Here is a 17,151-nt window from a genome sequence, read left to right on the forward strand (position 1 = left end):
CTTCCATAACGATGATAACACTTTGGATGATTTGTTTCTCCTTTAGCCTACTTCTCAACGCTTTTGGACTGATATGAATAATTGGTTGTCATTGAAAATGAACAATGTTCCACAATTTCAATTATGTCATATTATCTTCTTTGTGGATGATGTAGAATTTTCTGTTTCGGAATTGATTAACAATATTTTGTTGTTGCGTAAAAACCATAAACATTGTGCCAAATGGAAAAAGAGTAAGCACCCCTTCCTAGGATTTATGATTGACAGGACAACAAAGGAAGCAAGGTTTCTATTTGTTGGTAGTATAATAATGCAACATTAGAATACGCTACACAGTATGTGGACCAACAACATCAGAAAACAGCTTAGTTGGAACAGTAGACCAACTTTACATCTTCAGCAGCATCATTTATGGAGCCTGTGTGTATGTGTTTGGTGGTCTTATGTAGTTTGGTGACCTCAGGATTGCATCTCCGCTTTGGGCAGACGATGCGGTTCTGTTGGCTTTATCAAGTCCGGCTCCTCAACCCCGATTGGAGCAGTTTGCAGCCAAGTGCAAAGAAGTTGACATGACAACCAGTACCTCCAAATCGGAGACCGTGAAACTCAGTCCAAAAAGGGTGGAGTGCCCTCTTCGGGTCCGGAATGAGATCCTGCCCCAAGTGTGGGAGCTTGAGTAAGCTTTGGGCTATTCGTCACAAGTGAGGGGAGGATGGAGTGCTTGAAGCTCTCATCTGGGAGTAGAGCAGCTGCTCAATCCACATTGAGAAAAGCAAGATGAGGTGGCTCGGGTCTCTTGTTATCGTGAGGTGCTCCAGGCATGTCACACTGGGACGGTGCCCTGGAACATGCTGGAGAAACTACGTCTCATAAATGGCCTGTGATGGCTCCCTTGGAACAGCTGGACGAGCGGCAGGGGAGAGGGAAGTCTGGGGCTCTCTGCTAATGCTCTTGTGACCCGACCTTAGATAAGCAGAAGAAGAAGATGAATGGATGGATAGTCTCTGAACTGTGAGACAGACGTTCTAAATATTCGTCCACGGTGCCGCCTCCATTCACAAATCCATCCATGCATTCTGTTCCACTGAAGCCAATCCCAGTTGGCTTCAGGCATTAGGCGGGGTAGACGAACAACACAGAGACAAACAACCATCCGTCCTCACAATCACACCCAGGGACAATTTAGATTTTCCAATCAAGCTACCATGCATGTTTTTGGAATTTGGGAAAAATAAACGGAGTACTCTGAGAAAGCCCACGTAGGCTTGGAGGAGAACATGCAAACTCCACAAAAGGAAGGCCGGAGCCGGAATTGAACCCTGCAACTCTGCACTGTGAGGCTATTGTGCACTGGGCACCATGCCGCCCAATCACAAATCACATGTTCAAAAAGATTACAAAAGACAGCTTTAAAATACTAAAGACAAATTTATTAGTAGACACACTCATAAACCGGGAAAAAATAGCCACCTGAAAAATGTCTTCCTGAAAAGTCACCATTTGATTGGCAGTGTAAAATAAGACAAAGGGCTTGAGATTGTATATCGTTTTTTTTTGTAACACTTTTTTTTCATACACAATTGCACCAACAGTTATACATTCACTTTTTACTTCAGTTACTGAATTCTTTGAACGCTTTCAACCAACACGCAACACACTCAGATAAATCATTTATAGCGGAGGGGCATTAAAAGCAATTATTATTTTTTTGTCAAGGAGTGGTGCAATAATCAACACTGAATCAGACCAAGACCTAATTAAAAATTAGATTTTGGAAATTAGCGAAAGCCATCACAGTATAGTTAAAAAAAAAACATTAAGTCACCATAATGGGTCGCACCACCTATTTTTAATAGAGGGAGTATAGATGTAAATAATGAGAATTGCCACTCATTCACAAAAAAAGCAACATTGTTACAGAGCATTTTGTCACGTGAAGCACAAAAGCATGTAGCTAACCCAAAGGAAGTACCTCATATATTGTGACGTACCTTGCTTTAAAATGTCTGCCTTGGCTCTAGACTTTCTAATAGTGCACATTATAAGGCGAATAAAGAAGTTTAGTGCCATTTGGGTTGGAGTTTTGTTAGACACTGGAGACTTGTATCGTATGCAACATATACCGTTCAACTTCTGAAGCAGTGCATTTATTAAAAAAGTACACATTTTTTTCCACTTGAAAGCGCAGCTTTTCATTTGTTTGGGAGTTTTATTTTAGCATTATCTCCACCAATAGGACAGAAATGGACGGGGTTTGTGCCACACAAAGACAGAAAGACGAGAAATCTAAAGAACACAAATGAACACAAGATCTATTTCGGACTAAGCGATAACGTTACAAACATGTGACATGTATAATGAGGCTGACCTCGGGCCGGAACTTACTCTGTCAGTTTAATTTTCTTTCACAAATGTTTAGTATTGAGCACCCACATGTGATGGTGATATTTGTACAAATTATTGACCAATGTGAAATGTTGGAAAAGGCTTTTGCTTTTTGACCATGCAACATGCCATTTTTGGAGACTCCTGAAAAGTGATGAATTTGGAGGATTACGCCCGCCTCCAACGATGCGGTACGAGGTCAAACTAAGGCCTGTTCACATTGCACTTTCTTTTCTTGGTGTTCAGCGTTGTGGCAGGGTGCAGGGATGACAGTGCCCCGGGGCAAGCTTGTCCATTTTTGAAAGGTACCCTCCTTTCCCAAGCTTTGGGACACAGGAAAAAATATACAGTGTGACGTGGTTTAGAAGACAGAATGTCAGATGGAGATCTCCACCACATAAATCCAAATCCAAATTGTTGAGATGCAGTCGATTCACGGCCAAACCAGCGGGAAAAGCCACCAGGCTACTTCCTGGTAGGCTGCCAAGCAACAACTTCCAAATAGGGACAAGCTTGCGCTACAAAACCGGAGCAGTGATAAAATATCATCTAAATGTGTTATTATATGTGTGCCTATCATTAAACTGGGAAGCTGATGGCAGGCTGGTGGAGAAATGTGAAGGTTTCCCTAATTTAAATATAGGGTCATATTGGATCACTCACTTGAAATATATATGGAAATAAACATTGGGATATAGGCATTAAATTGGAATTGGGCACTTAGACCTGCAGTGTAAAGCCGGTCTAACAGGTTGAAAGGAGCTTGACCGAATTTTTTATTATGTGAACCACCCATATCCACACAAAGAATGGTGGATGTTGAGGGTTGCACTCCCACAAAGGCAGAGCGACGTGAACAGTTACTTGGTGGTTTGGGCAACATTTGTAAGTCTAACGAGGGAACAACAGTATGGCGATTGACAACTTTGTGAGAAAGTTATGCAACCAAGCTCATCGAACACAAAGCTCATTTGGAGTCCAAGCTTGTCTCAAGCTTTTCAGTTCTGGTATTTTTGAGGAAATTGCTGGTGGCGACACACTGGCATCACAATCAATGACATCAAACAAAAGAAACTTAACTTCACACCAAGAAGCACTAATTATGTATATAGTATATATATATAGATATATATATGTTTGTGTAGATAGCGAGATATATTAGAAATAGATAGAAAAATATAGAGTCATCTGAATGCCCATTATACAATTGTACACAATAAAGAGTAGAAAAAAAATCTTATACAAGGCTGTAGTCTGGGTGTGATAGGTACAGTGTGTGCTTGTGTGCATGGGTACAGTGTTACTGACTAAGAAGTTCACAGGAAGTCAATGGGGAACATTTTGTCACGAGAATTATGTAGGAAATTGAACAATAAAAAAAAAAAAAGAAAAAAAAAAGTTAAACACACTAAACTGAGATGTTCAAATGGCACCCGATTCCCAGTGGCAAATATGCATTACCCGATGCAATACAGAGCTTAAATCAATAAATGTAGCCCATAATCTATTTCACCAACTCTGTAATGGGAACAATCTTGCCAGAGCCAGAAGATAGTGACAACCAAATTCCATTTTATAGTTAATGCAACGCGGCAATGTAGTTGCAGAATGCGCATACATTAATTGTCGTATAATCATGATCCATATCAGTTGCAGAGGCATTCAAGGTTGTGGGAGGAAGGGGAGTTGCCCCACCAGACGCCGCCATTTAATAATACCGGTAATCATTTATGCGATCTGTATCAATAATACAGAACAGTGGCTCGGTTTCAAAATTCACATGCATCCATAAATGTATATCGTGGACCATATCGTTAGCTTCTACAATTAGGGAAGGGAAGGGAGGGGCCAAACAGAGTGCTCATACTTCCTTTGTGATGATTGAAAAAAATAATGTGTATGAATAAACATCTCACAATTCATTGTTGGATTCAGAACGGATACTTGTCAGCCAATCAGAGAAGGGCTGAGCAATGAAGCAGACTTTCAGCTTTTCTATTCCCAAACATGCTCAGCATTTTGACTGTCTGCCATTTTTTGAACTGATGGACTTTCCTCATGCTGTCAGCTCCCTTCAGGCAAGTAGGCACAATTAGATACATTTTTGGCCAAAAGGGAAATTATTCACTATGAATTCCGCCTAGCAACAGGTTGCGAAACTCCCCCCAAACTAAATGATGTGGCTTAGAAAATAAACTGAATAAGAACCAAGAATAATTAACAATCACAATAAATTAAATGATAAATAATAGGTGTGTATTAAGTTAAAATACAATTATTGGATTACATTTATGGTGAAGTGTACAAAGTCTTGTACAAAATTCTACTAAATTCTCGCATCTTTGCTGTTTTAACATCCTCTCATTTTTTTTTTTTTAGATTGTCAAAAGAACCAAATCTGCTTTGTTTTGTTAAAGGCAAAATTATTTACAATGCTGCCATCAACACTCTTGGCAAAGTGAGTACCACAAACAGTCAGCAACACGGTGTACCCTGTAAATACCTGGATGCCCAAGTAAATACTTCCAAGTGACAAATAGTATTTCAAAGCACAAACTTAACAGAGCAGAAAAGTACAAAAATGCTACCAAAAGTGCACATAGCTTCAGAGTGGACAGCACTGGACACATCTGAGAGAGACGGGGTAGAGGGAGGTGGGGGGTTGAATGTTTGCTTGTCGGGGCAAGCGGGGGCTTGCCTAGTACATTTTGTGACTGTTTGTTATGAGGCGCCGCTGCCCATTTACAAGACCAATGAATGGTTATAGCTTCATTTGCTTGTATATTAGTAATAACTGGTTAAAATCGAAGTTGCCGTTCTCTTAGCGTGACTCGTCTTGATGTCAAAGTCACACGTCCGTCGCGACAGTGGGCAGCTTTTGCAAAATGGTGTGATGTGATTAACGTGAGTCTTCTAGGCAAAGTCGCACATCAGTCACTGAAGTGGACAGTTATTCGAAAGTGGTTTCCTTGATTTAGGCTTTTCAAAAAGCCGTACACGGTAGTGACGGATGGACACCTTTGACAAGAAAACAGATTTGGAATAGCTGCCCACCAGTGTTGGGCAAATTGCGAAAAATGTCATATTTCTCATTACTATTCACTTGTGTATGAAAATATTTTGCAACAATGTTACCGTCTGTGCAGTTATTTTTTAATTTTTTTGTATAATCAGTGTATTAATGTTTTTATTAATGCTTTTGACATTTTAAAAGGAAAACTTTAAATTTGCAATTATAGCTGGTAAGCTTAATCTTGTAATGAAGATATTTAACTATATAGTGTGGGAAATTCTTGTAAAGTAATAAATATGTTTCAAAGAGAGATCATCATTAAAATATATGTTCAAATATGAGAATACCACTGACAAATTGTGGTTGCGGTGATTGGCCGCTTTAATAAGTCCCGTTCTCTTCATGACTTTGTCTTGAGGCTCTGACTGGACTTGTAATAGTAATATTACCAAAAAGTAACTCATCGTATATTACTAGCGCCTAAATTGAATACAGTATGTTACTGTACCAGGTTTTTTTTTTTCTTTTTTTAACATCACTGCTGCCCACTGCAGTGACTGATGTGCAACTGCGAAAGAAGGAAGCAGCTCTTGAACACATTCCATCCAATGTTGTAGGTTTTTGCAATATGTTTATAATAGTATTGGAATGAGTTGAAATCTGCCAATGCGTCAGTTAATTAAATTTACTGTCTGATGCCACACTTGTGATTTTACAGCAACGTTGGCTTTACAAAGCATTAACAAACTTGCTAATCACCAATCTGAAAATCCTTTCCAAGGGTATGTTCATTGACAAGTGGTTGCTGTCCACCTAATGCAGCATAATCTTGTAAAAAGGTTTTTTATAAAGGAACAAAAATCCTTTAATTACACGACTGATGTGGAATTGCTGCAGAAGTGGCGCCGAGCAGTCAATTAGTAAAGAACTTGAAAAGGTTTGGAATAATTAAACATGAGATAGTCCATGTGGTAAAAGTCATACAACCGCTGCCTCTCAAATGTGCTGAGCTGGGAAAAATACTTTTGCGTGATCTTCAACGACGTCCTCTCGTCGGCCACGTTCCGATCTTTGAAGTTGGGCAGCATGAGGTTGCGCGGCGCACCGACCAAGCGCAGCAGTAGGTTGGACTCCTCCTCCATGTTCTCGAACTTGCCGATGAAGTTGTAGTCAATGACACACGGGTTGCACAAGCGGTTGGCTGTGTCCCAGTGGATATCAATGCCCATAGACTGGTGCAAGTCGACTAGGTACTGCACAAACTCCTGGAAAGTGACGCCGTTGCCCGACATCAAGGCAGACCTGGAGGCATTGGGCCTGTACTTGGAGATGATGAGCTTCCCGAAGTTCGTGTGGTAGTAGTCGTTGGGGTTCTCGAACTTGTCCCTGTAGGCCGACACCACCCTCTCCAGAGGCTCTCGCACAAACATGACTTTGGTGTAGCTGCCCAGGCGGCGCATGATGCCCTGCCGGTCGAAGCTCTTCAGAGTCTTCAGTTGGTTGACAATGTGGGCGGTATTGTGGTCGATGGTCTGAGTGTCCGACGCGACACCTGCCAGCACCATCAAAGTCCGCTTCCAGTTAGAGCAGCCTGCCTTGGGCACCTGTTATGGAAAATTTGGGATCTGTTACAATCTGCTGTCAAGCCATTACATTTTTTTTAAACTAATTAATCACATTGTGATTTATCACATTTTTAAACTTCTTTTTTTTTTTTTTTGGTGAAACAGTTATTTTCTTGAATATGTTGGAATTAATGTAAAAACACCAAGTATGACGTATATTTTAATTCAAAGACTCTTCTAATAGCTTTATATATATGGCACCAAAAGCCTCAGCCGAATTTGAATTCACAAGTTCATGATATAAAAAAGCTTCATAACTCAAGTAATTTGTAGATTAAATTGAAATGAATTGAAATGCCATTAATCCCTATTTCTTTCCTGTTTTGTGTTAAAAAACAAAAACAAAGAACATGACGGCCTTGTGAATGACATTAGAAGATGTCAGATTTATGTGATGATATCGAACAGTCATATCAGAGCTTTGGATGGGGATGAGCCTACAGCTCACCACCTGACAGTTTACAAAGCCCTCCGTAGTATCAGAACGAGTCATTTCCCCCCCACAACACCTGGCAATAGAGAATCTTGTGCCTGTCCTCCACGAAGATGTTCTTCATGTAGTGCTGCGTGACGGTCTTGGAGATGTTGCTCTTGTACTTGGCGCACATCATCTTGGTGATCTGCCGACGTTGCTCCAGGATGCTGGAGAGCTCCTTCCAGCGCTGGGGGGGAAACAATCCTGACAAGGAAGAAGCGAAGGAGGGAGAGTTGTTGGTGCGCTGAATTGGAGGACTTGTTTTCAGTAGCTTGCGGTGTTTCTTAGAGATGCGCTGCGAGCCCAAGTCCTGTTCCCATGTCCCTTGGGATCCACCTGCGTCCAGTTGTTCTTTCTTCCAGAACTGCGGAAACTGCATGGGGGAGATTGGACTCGGCATCACGACATCAGCCAGCTGCTGCTCCTGGTCTTTATCCTGGGGAGAAAGAGTGTTGGAGTTGGGGTAAATGGTGAGTAAAGTGTGGACATGCTAATATGTGCAATGTTGGAAATGTTCTTGTTAGTTGCATATTACATTGCTATTAGCTTAACATGCTAACGCTAACATGCTAAATGCTCGCGTGGCCCAGAAGCCAAATTTGAAACGCTGTGCTTGCTAGCAATGGTAACATATTTCACTAAAGATACACGTTAAAAAAAATCAATAAAATAAAATAAAAACAAACTGACAACCACCAATTCAAAACAGTCAAAAGCTAGTTTTGGAAAAAAATTGAATAAAAAGGAAGAAACTTCAAATAACTCAACTCAAATGATCTAGATTTCAATGTACCCATGAGAAGATGATAGAAGAAGACTTTGATCTAAAATACGAAGACAAATATGGCTCAAATGTTTTGGTTCCATCCATCCATAGGACACCATCAATACACAATCCTCACCCAACTTGATCAACTAATTCAATGGAGACAAACACTATTTTTTGAGGTAATTCAACTACATCCAGTTGTGACCAGTTTAAGGCACGTCTGTGCAATATTTAATGTATTTTACTATTACATGGGTTGTCAGACAGAGAAGCAAAAAAAAAAAAAAGCAATCTGTCTTTGGGAGCTGCAAACTCCACAGTTGCAACATTTAGTTCTTAAATCCACCACTAGATGGTGCGCTATTACAACAAATCTTACGAACTGGCCCAATGCATCCTGGACCAACGATTGTGGTGCTTCTATCATATACAGTAGGTGTCCTACGAACACTTAATGGGATGTTTTCAATTACAATCTCCTCTGCATGCTGAAATTTGATTTCTAGTAAACGCTCTGATGGTGTCATCAAGTTACTGGACTCATTTTACAATACAATACAACTTTATTTATATAGCGCATTTCACAACAGCTGGAGCTGTAACAAAGTGCCTTCCATTTAGTGTAATATAAATTAGTGGGAAATTACAACACAAATTAAACGACATATAAAGTAGATACCAGAATAACAGCAGAACAATGACAGTCTCATGTTGAGTTGAAAGCTAAAGAATAAAAATGTGTGTTTCAAAAGTGAGAGGGGGCTTGCCTAACAATCAATGGGAGGTCATTCCATAGGGAAGGACCGGCAACAGAAAAGGTGTGGCCCTTGATGGAGGACTGGCTGACTCCAAAGTAAAGTGCATTCCAGCAATCTAGCCATTTGTAACGAAGGCATGAATTACGGTTTCTAAGTGCTGCTGAGAAAGAAAGGGCCTCACTTTAGCCAGCTGCTTAGGAGACAAAAGTGTTCAAGGAGAAAGCGTCTGTTTTGCTCAGCAGGACATGGATCTGATTATCATCCACATAGCAATGGAAGGAAATTCCATGTTTTTGTAGGATGGAACCCAGGGCAGCAAGTATAACGAGAACAACAAGGGCCCCAAAACAGAACCTTGTGGAACACCATACGATAAAACCTGCAGAAATCTCTCACATTTCAAGGGATGAGACTGTGCAAATCGGCTTGACGGGGTTGAAGTGTAGAATCGAATACGGATTATGACGATTTGCCTGAATAAAACTGGACACGTATTCCCTCTAGGACTTTTTCAAATTGCTTTGGTAACTTGTGCCAGCAGGATTTGATACGAGACCTGCAGCCTGTCTTTTTTCCACCGGCGTTCTGCTTTGGGGCATTCTTGTTTAGCTGCACAAGTTCTTTCATTAAACCATGGCTCTAGTCTTCTTTTGGCCCATGATTTTTAATGGAGCAACAGAATCCACAATATTACTGCAACAACAGTGGAACCAAGAGCGGAGTTCCTCTGTGTTTGATGAAGAAACACAAAGCTGATCAAAGGCTTCAGAGAACCGACTAGCAGTGAGGGGGTTAAAAATCCGGCGGCTGCACACGCACACACACACTAAACTTTTGTTTTAGATTTTATGTGCCAATTTACTGCGATTAACTTGGTAATAATCAACACCAAATCTTGCTATATAGCAATACGGGAACAGTAGATACACACTATCAAAAACAACGATACCGGATCGAAATGTTCACGTTATCTGAACCGTACCAAATTGTGCCTATGGAAATGTTTTGGTGTTGTGCAAAAAGCTTACATTTAAGTGGAGAAGTGAAGAATGCAAACGTTTCAGTTCTTTCATACAACTGCACAATTTATGTGAGGTTTGATTGGCAGAATGGTGATGCTAACCGTTTGTGACAGTGAAGTGTGCGTCCGTGTGCGTGTGCGTGTGTGTGTCGGACTACAACAAACAAGCGGCCCATGCGTTAAGCGTTTGACAAACATGCGAGATGCGTTGCTTTTTCTAACAGCTCAAAATGTCCTTTGAGAACGTGCATAGGATTGAATGATGGCCCTGAAGCATAATTATACATAATTATAATATCAGCGTTAATTCTGAACGAATGACCGGATTGCAATTTCGAGGCGTCGTGAGCTGTATAAATCATAATTGCTTTTGCTGCTTACCATTTCGCATTGGGCGTATAAACAAATAAAAAAAATACCACAAAATTTAGTACTGAAAAATGATGAATGTTTTGAAATTATAATAGAATAATATAAAGAGTATGCTTCAAATAAAACATTGAAGAACTTCTTGTTGCATAGATACATTTTTAAAGATTTTTGGGCATATATTTTTAAAATGAAATTGACTTGAAAAATATTTCTGAGTATGTTCATTGAAACAATTAGAAAAATATTAAAATATATATATATAAATATTTAAAATAAATAAATAAAATCACAAAACTAAACAGTAAATAGATTCAAATCTAATATTTTTAGTTGTATAAATTACTTTTTTTTACCATAATGAAATTGATTTGAATACTTTACTAATTCAAAAATGTAATTAAATGCTTGAAATAATGCAAAATTGTAGTACATACAATGCATTTATTAAATGTGCTAAAGTATATATGGTATATTAAAGAATATATTTTAAAAATAAGTAAATATCTTTTTCAGTTGATTTTGACATTTCCACCAGGGGTGTGAAACAAATATTTTGTCATGGGCCACATTGCACTGATTGATTTCTTCGGAGGTCCATTGTGACACTCAACATTTTTAGAAGTGAAGACAATTTGCAACTTTGCTATTTTAGCAAGAAACATGACATTGGTCCACATAATTTGCTTTCGCGAGTCCACATAAAATGATGTGGCTGGCCAGATCTGGCCTCTGTGTCTTGAGTTTAACACTAGCGCATTTGTATTTGTATGTATTTATTTATTTATTTATTTTTTAGTAGAATGCAATTTATGTCGAATAATGGAATATATTTTATAAATAAATATACACATGTATTTAAATATTTTAGAAAATATTAGTTAGTTTTAAATATCTTAGGTGAAAAAGAAATCTTTGACAACATAAATCTCTAATCGTGGAGACAATTCAAAATGTGCTCCAACTCGGGAAGTAGTCTGATGTGAATAAGACGTAGTGCTGGATACTGCGCGAGGTCAGCTCCTCTTACATTGATACCATCGGACACGCTAAGAGATACAAGGCCGACAATCGCTCCTTTTGCAGTAGATAACAGGTGAGTTAGTGCGTGCCTGTGTGTGTGTGAAGTTAACATACCTCCCCGAATTGCAGCACAGATCCACCAATCTTCAAACCTGTGGAGAAAGTAGAGCAAAATATGTAAAGTGTTCGTCAAATAGTCCATTGTGGACTACGGAGACATCTGACATGAGTTTTTATGGCCACCATAGTGACGGGTGGGAGCTTTATCGGCAGATTTAAAGAAACGGAACTGGCGATGTTTATTACTCTAGAGATTTTTTTTTTCCGGGATATAACCCGCAACATATCCTAAAACCAGCTGTCATTTAATCAGGCTGACAGATGTAAGTGGGCCGACATGAATGCTGATGGGTGGTAGTCGAAGGAAAGCAGGAATGGGGGGGGGGGCTTGGTACGCGAGGCCTAGACACCTTTGCCTAAGTGGCTTGTCACTTCCAATTTGAAGGCTGGAATTGATGGATAACGGGAGAAAGTGTGGTGAGCAAATGGGGGGTGGATGGCAACCAAAACCCTCCCGAAGTGATGCTTTGCATTCGGGCAAGGGTGAACTTGCTCCACTAGATGGCGCAATATTCTCTTTCTAATGAGCCTAATTAAGCCTCGATAAATTTTAGTGACTTGCCAAACAAGCGCAGAATGCCTTGCTAGTATTGGTATTTCATTGAAACATGCGTGGCGGATGCAGCAAAACAGAACATAACCGAGCCTGGTTCATGTTTCACAGTAGGGCCAACGCGGAGCTTCCTGCGAGATTATATATGCCCCCCCCGCCCCAATCGACGATTTATACATGATTGCAAAAGAAGTCCAATAGCATCACATTTAAGATTGGCTTTGTCTTCTTCACTTTATAACTGTATTGTTACTGCCAAACAAATCACACGAGCGACTGGCTGTTGCAACATCTAATTGGACAAACCAACAACTTGACCTCCCTTTCTGCCATTTGCTCTCTTTCTTCCTTCTTTTTCCTTTCTTGTGCTCTGGACAATAATGGTCATTTCAACATGTTTACAAAGATCTCTGTGATCCTATGAATACTTTGCCCCTCCCCCCCACAGAGAGCAAGCAGTACACTTATGAGCCACAAGAGGGAGTATTTGGTATTAGCGTTTGTAGAAATAGTAATTAGTGATTGGCTCTTCATGTTCAGGGTTAAAAGTCAAGTAGTGTAAATATAATTTGAAAAAAACAAAACAACCTTGCAGTAAGTTGCAGATGCTTGTTGGTTTCAATTTTTCACTGTGAAACCAATTTTTGCAGTAAAAAAACTGCAGTCGCTCACACACGCACACACATTTTTTAAATTCAGTTGATAAAAATAGTTGTTTGATTTTTTTTTTTTTTACCGCACAAAAAATCTGGCATTTGAACAGGGGTGTGTAGACTTTTTATATCCACTGGACCCTTGTCTTGGTGAACCTAATGTGTTAACAAGTGGAAAGAAAAAGGCATAAAAAAAACATTTCTTGGGGGTTCATTTATTGAAGAAAGATTTATTGTTTTTTATTTTATAAAGATTTAACTATTGTTTATTTCATTGAATATTTTACATTCTTATTTTATGTTTAGTTGTGTTTTTTTTTTACTCAGTACTTGAGTAGTTTTTTTGCGGAGTACATGTTAATCTTATTCAAGTCCAATTCAAAAGTAACTGTACTCTCACAAATTTTGTCCTCAAGTTTCTTTGTATTGGATTTTTTTGTCCCCTGTCAATATAGAGCTGATGTAACATAACGCCCACCAAAAAAACTCCCAAAAAGCAGCAACATAACCCCCACCAAAAAAACTCCCAAAACGCAGCAAATACAGCAAAGCGGCTCCAGAACATAACCGACCCCAAGATGCCTGCCACTTTGCAGATCCAGACCGGTGAATGATGGGCTTGTTTGATGTGATCGGCGTCAAAATGTTTTGCGCAGGATGAAAAATGGCTCCATCTGGCGGTGTTATTTTATTTTCATGCTTTATTTTGCATCGTGTAAAAATGAACTGATGTGCTACTACTACACTCCTTAACCGTAAATATTTAATTGTGGGTTGGTACGTAAAAGGCCTCCTTCATGTTTCCGTTACTTTTCTATATACTTTGTCTGTTTTTAATATGTTGCAATCTGTAAAGGTGCCCCCCCCCATTCACTGTTGTTTCAGATTAGCATGCCTGTTGCCTTTACTGCTCCAAAAGAAGAAAAGAAGAGGAGGAGGGAGTGGGGAGCCATTAGATATTTTCCAATCTTGTTTTGGTTGAGCTGTACTATTTGATCTCGTCACCCCTAATGGTCGCTCATGTAGGCTGTGTGGATCCATCACATGGTGTTGCCGTTTAAGACACACATGAATATTTAGCAATGTAAACACAAACACACACACACACATCATGAAGAGGATGAGGAAGAGGGGGGACGCATTTCAAAAGCGTTTGCTAACGCGATGAGCCCCTCAGACGACCATCACGTCGACATACAAGGCCGCTTATTGATCTTGAAAGGCCCATCGAGGTGGTAATTGAAATCTCCCAAGGTCTAATTGCTTCCCTCTGGAGGAGTTTTTCCAAACCCCTCCTCCGGCCCCCCCGTCATGTTTTTACACGTTTCGTCTCGTGCGTTGCTTCACGTCTCACCTTTCGGTGTGTTTAATGCTGGAACAACAACTCATGATGACACCGCGTCTATTTTGGCAAGCGGGGGCCTGCTGATTGCAATATCGTCCAGCTGCAGCCACAAATGGGCGTTCTCGTTGAACGGGAACGCCCCCTCACACCAAGGGCCACGTGTCGCCTGCCTCTATGGCGTATTTATGCAACAAGTTCAATACCTCCAACACAGTCGATAGAAGGGTCTTCTGTATTCTGACACGCTCTTCTTTTAGAAATAATTCATAAATACCTTTTTTCAAATATCTTTGACTGGCTTAATGTTATTGTCATTTTAGTTCAATGTGCCCCGTTTTTCTGTTCGTTTTATTTATTTTTTGCAAAATAATTTTATCGACTCAACTGAGTCCAAATTAATGTCCTCCTTCAAATGAAAAAAAAACTTGAAATAAAGTTTTTCAGATGATCAAAATAGCCATCTGGTCGGTTAACCTGACACCAAAAGAGGCAGTCTTTTTCTTTCATTCATGCTAGTCAACAGCGGGGTCATAAAATTAGTTTTTACCAACCATCAAGAACTACCGTTAGCCACATTTTCATTTTCCAAAAAATAAACAAACATGAGGCAACCTGTAGATTCTGTAAGATCATTTCGGACACATCGTTGTTTCTCTTGCAGAGGCAGCACAAAGCTGGTAAGCCGGTAAGTCGCCGTCCGCCGATATTTTTTATTCTGGCATTTTATGCTACGTTTACGAGTTGTTAAGTAACGTAACGTGCATATTTCATGGCCAAAAATGTGGTGCCAAAATGAATCATTTTGTGGCTACTAAATACTATTTTGTATGGAACTTACTCTTTATTGTGGCCACAACTTAAAAAAAATCCCATGCACTTGCTGTCTGGTTCTGGGATTTGTAAATGCACTAAAAGAGAAAAAAAATAGTTTGGTTATTAGGGCATTCACAGGAAAGTGAATCCTGTCCAGTAGTTGACTTTATTTATTTTTAAATTACTTGCAAAAGAGGCTTTAAATCCTTTGCAAAGTCAAGATGCCCAAGAGAAGCATTTTTCCCTCCTTTAATTGAATATAAGTAAAACATGTAATATCATTTCAAGCAAATTCCAAGGGGGAGGGATTTGCAAACACCATTTATCTTTGTAGTGTCTATTTGGTTATGGGTAATAGCGCCTGTTTGATTGCAATTTCACAGGCGGTCAATTTCACTTTGTGTAAGTATGCTATTGATTTTCACCGTGGCGTGTGAGAAAGAAAAAGCAATAAATTGCGAAAACTGACGTGTAGCAGAGGCGGGGGATGCAACTCACATGATTTTATTGAAATCGCCAATTTCAGGACTTTTAATTTGAATGGGCCAAACCTTTTGGAAGACTTGACTCTACTTTGACAAGTGGAACAACATGAGTTGACAATTCTTGCCTGTTTATATATAATTATCCATCCATCATGTGAGTCGCTTTTCCTCACAAGGGTCGCAGGCGTGCTGGAGACTATCCCAGCTGTCTTCGGCCCGTAGGTGGGATACACCCTAAACTGGTTGCCAGCCAATCATATGGCACACAAAGACGAACAACCACTCACGCTCATACTCACAACTACGGACAATTTAGAGCAGGGGTGGGCAAACCTTTTGATTGGTGGGCCACAATGGGTTTGTCTCTCGCTCTCTCTCTCTCTCCGTCTCTCTCGCTCATATATCTCTAAATATATATCTCTATATATATACTTAAGTAGCTCAGCTCCAATCATTTTGCTGATAGAAGCTTCTGTGACAATTCTAACTCACCTCCTGAGCTTTGTCCTTTAATGCCCTCTACATTAAACCTTGCGAGTCTCACCTCTCTGCAGGGCCCTGAAAAAAAATCCTTTGCATATTCATGCAGGCTGTGCGACACGCGAGTGAGGGCCACATCATTAGCGTTATCATCCACCCCACTTGAAGCCCCCTGACAGAGATGCACATCATCCAGTAGCTATTTTGAGGAGGGGCGGACAAAAAGGACAAAAACAACGTGGAAATAATGAGCTTGTTCCACCAAACGGGGCGAGAGATTTTTAACTAGAGATGGCGCGACCGACGAGTGCTCTCCTTCAGTCGTCAAGTAGCATCCTAAAAACCTCATTAGCCATCCAATTGAAGAGTGAGACCGCAACCGAGGGTGGGTGTACCAACTCTGTCGGGATTCTGAAGGTTGTGCAATGCTTTAAACGCTTCAGAAAGTTTACAATGAAAATTTTTCTGATGGAAGGGAGACTGTGTGCATACTGTGTTAGGATGTTGACAGTGATGCAAGGGATTTCTCCGTTTGCAACGAAAGGCTGCAATAAATCTTTCCAGACTTCTTTGAGGATGTGTAAAGTGGAGAGGTTGTGTACCTTTCAAGGTTTTTAATAATATTCCCTTTATTAGTCCCACAATGGGGAAATTCGAGATTCGAACCCAAGTCTCCTGGGGAGACTGGGTCCTGAACGCGGCGCCTTAGACCACTCGGCCATCCTGGCAGCCTGGTGCAAAATGGTTTAGAATCAGATGTTGAAATCAAACAATGTTCCAAATGATGCGGCACTACTGCAATGTACTTCAACCAAGATTCGTCATCCCGTTCCTGACGGAATTGGTTCCAATTAGTTACTGCTGCCCCATACAGATGCCTTTAATGTCACACACATCATTTGAATCTCCCTGAGGAGAATACCTAAACAAATAAAAAGCTTTTAATTGTTTGCGACCAGAGTTTAAATAGTTTGAGAATTTTCATTAAGTTAGTTCTTAATAAGTTTAGATTTTTTTTTAGTTATTCATTTTAAAACATTTTTGAGCAGTTATTAGTTTTTGTTTTTTTTATTTCTAATTCTTCATTTGTTTTCGTCTTTTAGTTTTAGTGTAAATTTTAGTTATTTGAAAAAAATAATTTCTTGTGTGCAAGATTAAAAAAAACATGACATAACTTATTATGTAGCAAAGAATCAACAAACATTTTCAAAACAACCATCCACAAATCAAATATAGGTACTGTGTAACAGTGTGGACTTGGTAC

At 39.8% G+C, this 17,151-nt stretch overlaps 1 protein-coding gene across 4 annotated transcripts in view; it reads right to left on the bottom strand.

Moving 5' to 3' along the window:
- Nucleotides 1-1,041: 1,041 nt before the first annotated feature.
- chst8 (carbohydrate (N-acetylgalactosamine 4-0) sulfotransferase 8) overlaps nt 1,042-17,151 on the bottom strand; it is a 158,560-nt gene continuing 142,450 nt past the window's right edge. For 3 of the 4 annotated variants that reach the window (XM_088297059.1, XM_088297058.1, XM_088297060.1), the window contains 3 exons: nt 11,553-11,590; nt 7,533-7,934; nt 1,042-7,002 (listed from right to left, as the gene is read on the bottom strand). In XM_088297059.1, coding sequence (XP_088153185.1) covers nt 6,316-7,002; nt 7,533-7,934; nt 11,553-11,590 — 1,127 coding nt within the window. In that variant the 3' untranslated portion in view covers nt 1,042-6,315. The remainder of the gene's footprint in view (nt 7,003-7,532; nt 7,935-11,552; nt 11,591-17,151) is intronic. The other variant, XM_088297061.1, reaches the window with a different exon arrangement.

Source organism: Idiotropiscis lumnitzeri, chromosome 5 (assembly GCF_059441095.1).
Source record: "Idiotropiscis lumnitzeri isolate Australia: NSW breed Sydney's pygmy pipehorse chromosome 5, RoL_Ilum_1.0, whole genome shotgun sequence".
In the NCBI taxonomy this organism is placed as follows: domain Eukaryota; kingdom Metazoa; phylum Chordata; class Actinopteri; order Syngnathiformes; family Syngnathidae; genus Idiotropiscis; species Idiotropiscis lumnitzeri.